The 9,929-nt window shown below is 44.2% G+C and overlaps 1 protein-coding gene across 12 annotated transcripts in view; it reads right to left on the bottom strand.

Annotated features, from left to right (window-relative positions):
* The window catches only part of RALGAPA2 (Ral GTPase activating protein catalytic subunit alpha 2), a 285,244-nt gene extending 278,077 nt beyond the window's left edge, over window positions 1-7,167 (bottom strand). For 11 of the 12 annotated variants that reach the window (XM_067013805.1, XM_067013802.1, XM_059038836.2 and 8 more), the window contains exon 1: window positions 6,907-7,167. In XM_067013805.1, coding sequence (XP_066869906.1) covers window positions 6,907-7,012 — 106 coding nt within the window. In that variant the 5' untranslated portion in view covers window positions 7,013-7,167. The remainder of the gene's footprint in view (window positions 1-6,906) is intronic. The other variant, XM_067013808.1, reaches the window with a different exon arrangement.
* Between the last annotated feature and the right edge of the window lie 2,762 nt (window positions 7,168-9,929).

Here is a 9,929-nt window from a genome sequence, read left to right on the forward strand (position 1 = left end):
TGTTCGTTACTCCAGACCCACCTTAGCCCCGCCCCCCTAAGGAAGCACTGGCAGCCTCTCCAAGGGGCCCTTCTGCTGTGCCTCCTCTACACCTGCAGCCACCCGTACAGTCCCACCCCCCACCCGCACTCCCCCATCCCTACCCCATCCCCACACCCCGGCACTAACACTCTCCTGGTGGTAAATGCAGCTGTTTACCTGTCTGTCTCCTGGGCTTGTGCCTTATTGATCTCTGTGATCTCTGAACACATAGCCCTACCAAGCAGGCAGACAGACAGACAGACAGACAGACACACACACACACACGCACGCACATACAGACTTGAAAAAATGTACGTGAAACTGAATTTTTTAAAAATCCAAGAACAAGATAGTTGCTTACTACATTTATATATTAATTTATTCTTGATTTTACAGTAGAGTAACATATTCCTTCTTTTAAAAATAATTTTAAAATTTAAATTGAATCAATTTGCTATTTTGAAAGTCAACTTTTTGAAAACAATAAACTATTCTCTGGTTTCATCTGTGGCACTTAGTTTAGACACCAAAGATCAGTGCTCTAAACAGCTAGTAAAAGTATTTATGTCCATCTGCAAATAAAGCACTTACAAACAAAAATACAAATTATAAAAGTTTACATCAAAATATTCCAGACCTACCAATTATCTGTCTTCCCAGAATAAAAGGTCAAAGGCACCCTTTTCTAGTTATCTCAAACAAAACATCTGAGCTCAGTCAGACTTTTATCCTAGGTCCACCTTTCTCACTTCAGAAGGCTAGACAATTTCAAGCACTAGGAGCAGGGATGGTGTATTTGTGTGACATATATGTGTCCAAAGTTCATTTTACATTCCAGAAGTTACAGATATAAAATGTTAGTAACCGATAAAAAATGAGCAAAGGGAGCATTAGGGCAAAATCACTTTAAGACAAGGTTAACTGAGAGAAACCATCCCAAGACTGTCTGAAGGGCCTGGAGTTATACCCCCAGCTTTGCTCTGGTTGCAGAATGTCCATGTGGCACTAACGTCCATGCAAATATTTTACCACCTGCGAGGCCTGCCAAGGGGACGGAGAGGCCAGTGAACACGAAAACACAGAATGAGTCTTTTTATCTTCTGCCATGTTCAAGTCAAATATGGCCTCAAGTCTCCCTAGAAGAATATGGTAAAGTAGACTAGGAAGAGAGCAGCAAAACTCAAAGCAACATTTCTGGGAGACACGCAAAAACTGTTGGGCTTTTGTTTACAAGTTAACATTCACTCTGGTGGGTAAATATATTTTCTGGTATGTAAATATGCTTACTTCAGGTAACTAGCAAAAGCTCGACACGGGCTGTATAATCCTATGACCCCCAGCTCTGCCCCTTAGAGACAGGGAGCTGGCAGACAAGGAGCCCACCTCCGGGAGCCTCAGTCTCCCCATCTCGAGGTCGGGGGTGGGAACACTACCTTCATCACAGGTTGTAGGACGATCCAGTGAGATCATGATGCTAAAAACCATGCCATAGCTTTCTAACCCCTCCTTAACCTCCAGACCCCACATCCAGCACCTCCCAGACAGTTCCATTTGTATCTCGCCTTCTTCTCAAACTCAACACACATCAGCACCAAACTCATCCTGCTCTGTCGTTAGCCAGAGTCTCCTCCCAACTCTTCTGGCTCTATCCATGACACCTCCACTCCCCCAAATACGTAACACCAATTATCAAATTCTAACAACGTGTTTATTGCTAGTGAGATTGCAAAGGAAGTGGCCGCCTCAACCCTTGCTGCCTGCAGGGCAACGGGAGGGACACTGAGGGCAGCACTGTGGGTCGAGGCATAAAGGCAGCAATCTGACCTCCATGGAATCTAATCCAAGAAAATAATGCAAAATGCAGGAGAAGCGCCTCCCAAGATGTTCAGAGTAGTTATTATTTATACCAGAGAAAGAAAGAAAAAGAGAAAAAGAGAAAAAAAGCGAGAGAGGAAAAAGAGAGGGAGAGATGAAGGAAGGAAACTATTTAACTACCCAAGAAATGGTAAGCTAAATTATGGTACATCGCCTCAACAAACATCTGTAGTTAATAAAAATAAAAGGAACAAAACATGGGAAAATACTAAAAGTAAGCTTAAAAGGCAACATTTAAAATTGTAAGTGAACTTGTCCCTACTTAAAGCAACAGATGCACAAAAGGAAACATCAAAATGTTCAATTTTGCTCTATGGGCATATAGAGCCTCTGTGAACTACTGTTCTCTCCTCTCTGGTTCCAGATATTTGGTCTGAACCCTGGTGTCACTAGATTTGACTGGCCTGCGGCCCCTGACCCCAAACCTCTTCTCCTTCAGATTAATCACTCCTCGCCCAGCTTCTGCAAACCTCATGTTCATTCCTCCCTGAGAACCGCTTGTCCTGCCACAGGGTCCTTCGTGGCCCCGTCCCTCCTCTCCAGGCCCCAGGATCTGTCTGCTCCTTCATCACCAGTCTTCTCAGTGTCTCCCTGCCTTCCCACTGGCCCCGTCCATTTATCCTGGCCCTGCCAGCAGAGAGGCAGTGCTTGAATATTACCATTTGACCTGCTAAGAATTCTCCAGTGGGTCCTCTCACCTGCAGGATAAGATCTGAGCTTCTAACTCCGGCAAACAAGGCCCTTTCTGGTCTGGCCCCAACCCGCCTCAGCTCCTACGGGTCAGGCCACCTCTCCTCCCCTCCCCCATGACCCCAAAGTCCAACTCGCTGTCCTGCCCTTACCCCTGGCCTACACACCACTTTGGTCACTGCTCTGACACTGCGGATGCCCTCAGGGCCAGGGTTCCAGCACCCAATCCTCAGTGCTCGAGGTTCCTCAACCTCCCGCATCATCGCTGTGTATTTCCACCACCAACTCCTCCCCACCTTGGCCCGAAATGCTCTCCCCCTCGACTCTCCCCAAGTCTAACCCTGCTCTGTCCAGCATGCCGCGCTGGCTACCTGTTGCTCCTGAGCTCTTGAAATGCCACTGGCCTGACCGGAGATGTGCTGCACACATACAGTACACGTGGGATTTCAAACACTTGCTATCCAAAAATGATGGAAAAAACTGAACATTTTACTTTCATTACCTGTTGATATAACACATATTAGATGTATGGGGTTAAATATATATATATATATATACATATTATTTAAATTAATTTCACCTATTTCTTTTTACTTTTTTAGATGTGGCTACCAGAGCATTTTTAATCACACCTGTGGCTGACATCTATTTCTATTGGACAGAACGAGTGTAACCATTCTTCAGGGTCTCCTTCAAGATGCCCCTATCTTTGTTCTTAATGATCTTTTCTGCCCCTTGAAATCCTATAATGGAGTCCACCGTATATAAGCCACTATCTAATTACATAACACACTATGTGCTTACTAGTATTTTACATCTATTCTTTCTAAACCATCTCATAGATGGTTTCTAAAACATCTATGTCATTTCTAAACCCTATTTTGGGACTCACAGTAGGCACTCAACTTTTAATTAGACATGGAATCTTTGCTGCAGCAAGACAGCAATGCACAGAATGTTTTTTTAGTTTTGTTTTGTTTACTTATTTACTTTCCCAAGGATGATTTCAACAATGTAAGGAGACCTGGGAGTCAGAGGACCTAACAGCTCTTTGTTCTTCCTCTAAATTACATAATACATACACAACGTTGAGTGCATGGCTTGGCCCCCAGTAAGCCCTGCCTGTGTCTCAGTTTCCCTTCCCCATTTAAAATAAAGTTAATAATACCAGGTCAATCTACAATATATAGGCAGGTCAAAGTAGCTAAGCAAGTTTTAACTGGAGTCGTTACCATGATACGAAGAAATACTCTACTTTTCACAGCTAACTGTATCTTTCTCACCCAGCTGTCTTAAATACAGACTAATTTTTATGAAGAGGGAGCAAATCCATCACAATTATTAAAATAAGAAAGGAGAAGGGACAACCTATCAAAACGCTTGTCCTATGTTACTAATGACAGGAAAACAGTAACCACAGAGGAAAACTGTTACATGTCTACTCCAAGTTGAAGTAGCTTATACATCACACTCCCAATAACCTTTATGAGGCAGACATCACCATACCATTTACAAAATAAGGAAACTGAGGTTCAAAGACAGGCCGAATAATTGGTCCAAAGTCATGTAGCCTCAGGCTACAAATCCAGGTCAAGTGCTATCAACTTTGTATGTAAAAAATAACATCGTTATTATCACTGGAAAATATATGAAAAGCAAGAGTATTATCTAAATATACAAATAAAAATACAATAATAATTTCTATTCATTTCCTTGAAATAGTTTCTTTTTTTTTTCTGCAAATATACTTTTTTTTTCTTTCAGTTTTATGGAGACATTCCTGACATGTCGCACTGTATAAGTTTAAGGTGCACAGCATAATGATTTGACTTATATACACCATGAAATGATTATCACAGAAAGTTTAGTGAACATCCATCATCTCGTATAGATACAAAATGAATGAAATAGGAAAAACAATATTTTCCTTGGGATGAGAATTCTTAGGATTTACTCTTTTAACAACTTTCATATGCAACATACAGCAGCGTTAATTACAGTCACCATGCTGTACGTTACATTCCTAGTACTTATTTTATAACTGGAAGTGTGTACCTTTTGACTAACTTCATCCAATTATCCCCCCACACCCTGCCTCTGGTAACCACAAATCTGGTCTCTTTTTCTTTTTCTTTTTAATTTTTATTGGAGTATGGTTGATTTACAATGTTGTGTTAGTTTCTGCTGTACAGCAAAATGAATCAGTTATACATATACTTATACCTATATCCCCTCTTTTTTAGATTCTTTTCCCATTTAAGTCATTCCAGAGTATTGAGTAGAGTTCCCTGTGCTATACAGCAGGTCCTCATTAGTTATCTATTTTATACATAGTAGTGTGTATATGTCAACCCCAATTCAATTTCTTGATCTTGACTAAATCCTAGTTTTCAGATGAAAAGCCCTTTTTTCCTAGTAGACTTTTCCTTAAAGTAACAAACCAGTAGGTTATGCGATGTGGTGGGACTAGTACGTTGCTGTACTATTTTTCTTTAAAGCCTTTCAACCACAGTTGTGAGCAAAAGTTTACATGAAACATTATGAACTAGAACTCCTCAGACACATTTACAAAAATCTAGTACCTACAGATAAGATTACAGTAATAAATGAAGTAAACTGGGCCAGTCCACCAGCAGATCCATCAACAAAAACCAACATACATATTTCACAGAGCCTCTACAGGCTGCAAAACTGAGGTCAGATGGCTCAATGAAAGGACAAAAGAAAGTTCCTCAAAATAAGACACACATCTTCAACTGAAACCACAGAGCCTTGAAAACTAACTACTTTCTCAGAACAGTAACAATGTACTGTGTGTCTCTAAGAAAACCAACATCTAGGTTTAACTGCCTCTGCCTTTGCAAAATGTAGCCAACTTAATCCTGCAGACTTGGACAGAACAAAAGTTCAAGCTCTCTACCACAGAAAAAGTCCCCAAGTATCAACTGCTTTCAAATACCACTCTACTCTCCTTTATCAAAAATGTGCCTGCAGGAGGTGTTAATCAGTCACTACTAAGAACCCCACACAATGCGTCCTGTGTGCGCCTGGTATTTTAGTACAGGAAGTAGAAAGTTCAGTTTACCAAGAACACCGAATTTCACTTTCAAAAGTCTTGAAAACTAATCCCTCTAACAGTACTTAATTTACATTTCATTCCAAGCTGACCCAGACGGGCGGAATCTCAAGGAATCCAAGACTGTAAAAAGCTTCACCTGGCAAAACCAGGTGTGTGGATTTGTTGTTTTCCTTAGAGGTACTTCACGGAGTATATATAGAAATCATTTGCAAATTTTAATCTCATGAACAAGATCTTTATTTAAAATTCTCACCTATATGATGAATTCTGTTATACCATATTTCCTCAAGTGACAGACACATTAAGACTTCGTGCCCTAAATCAGGTGATTTTGCTCATTTTAAGAATAAAAAAAAGACATCTAAAGGAAACATTAAGTATCTTTTTCTCAGCCCGCAAATAACACAAAGACAAGTCTGTCTATAGACAGCAAAGGTGTTTCCACCTTAAACACAAGTTAAGACTAAGGAGGTAAGAAGAGAAAACAAAACACAGCATAGCAAACCAGCTACAGATCACAGGTGGCAGGTGACAGGAAGCCTTGGGAACACTTCACACCCACAGGGGTGAGTTTCATCCCAGGTCAAGTGCAGGCCTACCTGGGCTCTGCAGAACCTCCACCCAGGGGGCTCATAAAAACGGAAGAAGGCACATAACCATCAGTGTCATCCTGACAATAAAGGAGAAGCAGCCTCCTTGAACCCAGGAAAGTCACCCCTCCCTCCAAGCAGACACGAGGAGCCCCCTTCACACCAAGAACACAAAGAAAATGAAGCAGCCAGACCCATGGGAAGAGAGACGGCACTTAAATTTATCGCGGGGCCACTTGGGGGCTCAGTCTGTTCGGGAATCGGACTCAAAAGTAAAAATAAAATTAAAGTGGGGGGGAGGAGGAGATGACAGTTCAATTAAGTCCGTGCTGGGACCACTTGGGGTCTCAATCTACTTAGGGTCTCGGACTTAAAAATAAAAATTAAAAACTGGGAGGGAAGATGATAGTTCTATGTGTGCGTGAGAGGACCCCCGGGCGTCCAGGGTTTGCTGGGGAGGGGACCGTCCCGGCCGCGCCCGGCCCCGAGGCCACCCGGCTAGAAACCGGGGTTAAGTTTACACTAGAGAGCGACGGGCAAGCCCGCGGGCCAGGCTGCCCGCTTCCCGGGAACAACGCCGGGGCCCAGGCAGAGGGTCTGCGCCCCCCGCCCCGGCATCCCGCCCCGACCCCCGCCCGCGCCGCGCCTCACCCAGCAGCGCCCGCAGGTGCTTCAGGCGGGTCAGAACGTCCTTCTTGGGGTCCAGCACCTTCTGCGTGGACTTCTTCACATCCCCGTGGCTCCTTCGGGAGAACATCCCGCCGCGGGGAGCCCGGGCCCCGCCGGCGGGGCAGGAGGCGCCTGCGCCGCGCGAGTCACCGCATAGGGTCAGGACCGCGCGTGTCTCCCGTGCCGCCCGCCGCCGCCGCCGCCGCCGCCGCCGCCGCCGCTTCGGCTGTGGCTCCAGGAAGGAGGGGCGGGTTTGGCCGGCGAGGGGCGGGGCAGGAAGGTGGTGTCGACGCTGAAGCCATCGCCCCGCCCCGCGGGAGGTGCCGTCCGGCCCCTGGGCGCAGCGCGCGCGCGCGTCGTCGGGACCCGCCTCGCGGGGGCGCGCCCGGGCTCCGAGGAGGCGCCGCGAATCACAAAGAAGCTGGCCCCGCGCACACGCTGTACTCCAAGTCCCGGGATGCACCGCGACAGAACCCTCCAATCAGGCTGGCGCGCTTTCAGCGCGATGAGAGTCAGTGGGCCGGCTCTGAGCACGTGCCCCATCTCCACCCCGCCGTGGGCCGCAAGTGCTCCTGGGAAAGGTGGTTCTCCAGGAAGCGAGACCCTCAGACCACATTTCCAGGGTCCCAGTCACTGGGCAGCATCCGCTCCACCCCGTACCCCAGGAGGCCCAAGGCTTCTGTATCTGTAGTCTCTGGCCTGTGCGCCCACCCAGTTCCCTCTAGTGCAACGTGAACCACAGAAACTCACAACAGGGAGTGAGGGAGCAGGTGGAAATCCCGTTAATCATACCAAAATCGGAGCTCCAATTACACACTAAAATGAGTGGCTTTGGCAGTAGGGAAGGGCATGCCTAGGCTCTGGGAGAGGAGGCCAGCCCCACTCCCCTTGGTTCCTGGGACCCGTCTTCACTTGGGATATGAGAGTGCCTCACTGGCAGGTTCCTCAACGTCTTGCCTCTTGCTTTGTAGGAAGTGCACGTTCTCTGTGGGTTTTCCAGAGGGAGCCTAACCCTGACCTTGATTTCAGACTTCTGGACTCCAGAACTGTGCGAAAATAAATTTCTGCACATACGTGCACACCGGAGAGTAGCTGACTGAACCCAGCCCATCCACATAAGGCAGTGCTATGCAGAGCTGTGCCACCATAAGAAGTAATGAGAAACTGTCCTATGTTCTCATTTTACTTCATTCATTCATTCGTTAATATCTCAGTCAGCATAATTAGAGAATGTTGTTCAGTACAATGGTTTTGATTTAATTAACATATCGTCCACCCATATTTTAAAATTCTACCCTTCTTGGGCTTCCCTGGTGGTGCAGTTGTTAAGAATGCAACTGCCAATGTAAGGGACACGGGTTCGAGCCATGGTCTGGGACAATCCCACATGCCGTGGAGCAGCTAAGCCCGTGTGCCGCAACTACTGAGCCTGCGCTCTGGAGCCCGCGATCCACGACTACTGAGCCCATGTGCCACAACTACTGAAGCCTGCACACCTAGAGCCCGTGCTCCACAACAAGATAAACCACTGCAATGAGAAGCCAACGTACCGCAACGAAGAGTAGCCCCCGCTCGCCGCAACTAGAGAAAGACCATGCACAGCAACAAAGACCCAAGTCAGCCATAAATAAATAAATAAAATTTATTTTTAAAAAATTTCTACCCTTCTTTTCTCATAAATCTTTCTAAAATATACTTCAGTTTTCCCCATCTTACTTTTTATTGTGTTATAATTGACACACAATATTCTATCAGTTTCAGGTGTACAACATAGTGATTCAATATTTTTATGCATTACGAAATGATCACCACAATAAGTCTAGTCACAATCTGTCATCAGACACAGTTATTCGAATATTATTGACTATATTCTCTATGCTGTACATTAATCCACATCTCCTTAAACAGACTGTTCATTGTTTATGAAACCATAATTTATCTCCCCCCACCACTCTGGTCCCCTGCATCTCCTCCTTAATTGGTGTTGCTACTAGCAACAAAGGAGAAATACCTCGTAGGCTTCCCCCATCTAATTTTGACCATATCTTGCCCCCAAACTCAGTCATTGCTATCAGAGACAATTTGTTCGTCTTCTTAACTTCCACAGTTGGAATAATTCCAAATACTTAGATCTGCCAGCTCTGTGGTTTCCAGGTAACCTACACATTAATGTATTTTATTTCCAAATATTTCATGCATCAGAATTTTTCAGATTGGAAGAATTTTTTTTTAGATTGACTAAAATACCTCATGCCTGCGTGTTAATCCTGATAGTCATGAATATTATGTTAATTTTAATATCTGGTAAAAATCAACTTTCAGCCTCAAATATTCCTGTCAGATAAGTTCGTTGTGCCTGTCCTCCGGAGTAAAATGTTTTAGTGGGTCAGACATACTGTGGATCTTCATTTGAATGTTATTACTGCAAAAAGCAACCCCAGCTTGTCTGTTTTATTGATCATGGGACTCTTTGCATTCTTATTTCCTTACAAAAAGCTACAACCTAATAAATGCAGGGGTTTTTTCTTGTATCAGCTTTCACCCTGAAATATTGACTCAAGATATTCAATATGTATCTTGTGCTCCTGAGACTCTACTCCTACCTAAAATTCCCAGAAAAGATGACGACACTTCATAAGAATGAAATGCAAAACCCAATGCTTAAGAAACAAGAAACCTAAGGTCTCTGTTTTCCAGATGATGTATTACAGTTGCCCTCAAAATATATATTATTTTCTCCTCCAAAAATATTTCCCATTAGTTTCTTTTCTTTCCAAATATCTGTCAAGCAAGCAGATTTAATACTTAACTTTAAACTTGACTATAAATCATTTTATATGAGAATTTCAATTCAGAAAAGACTCAAAAAAAGTTTTTGAAAATGTTCTACTCATTTTGATATGTCTGATGGCTTCCTGATAACAAAGTAATGCCCGAAGGGAAAGAAACATAATCGTTTTTTCTAAATGTACTCAAGCAGATGTTTTCACAGCTGTGCATTTCAA

The sequence above is a fragment of the Kogia breviceps genome, chromosome 14 (assembly GCF_026419965.1).
Source record: "Kogia breviceps isolate mKogBre1 chromosome 14, mKogBre1 haplotype 1, whole genome shotgun sequence".
In the NCBI taxonomy this organism is placed as follows: domain Eukaryota; kingdom Metazoa; phylum Chordata; class Mammalia; order Artiodactyla; family Physeteridae; genus Kogia; species Kogia breviceps.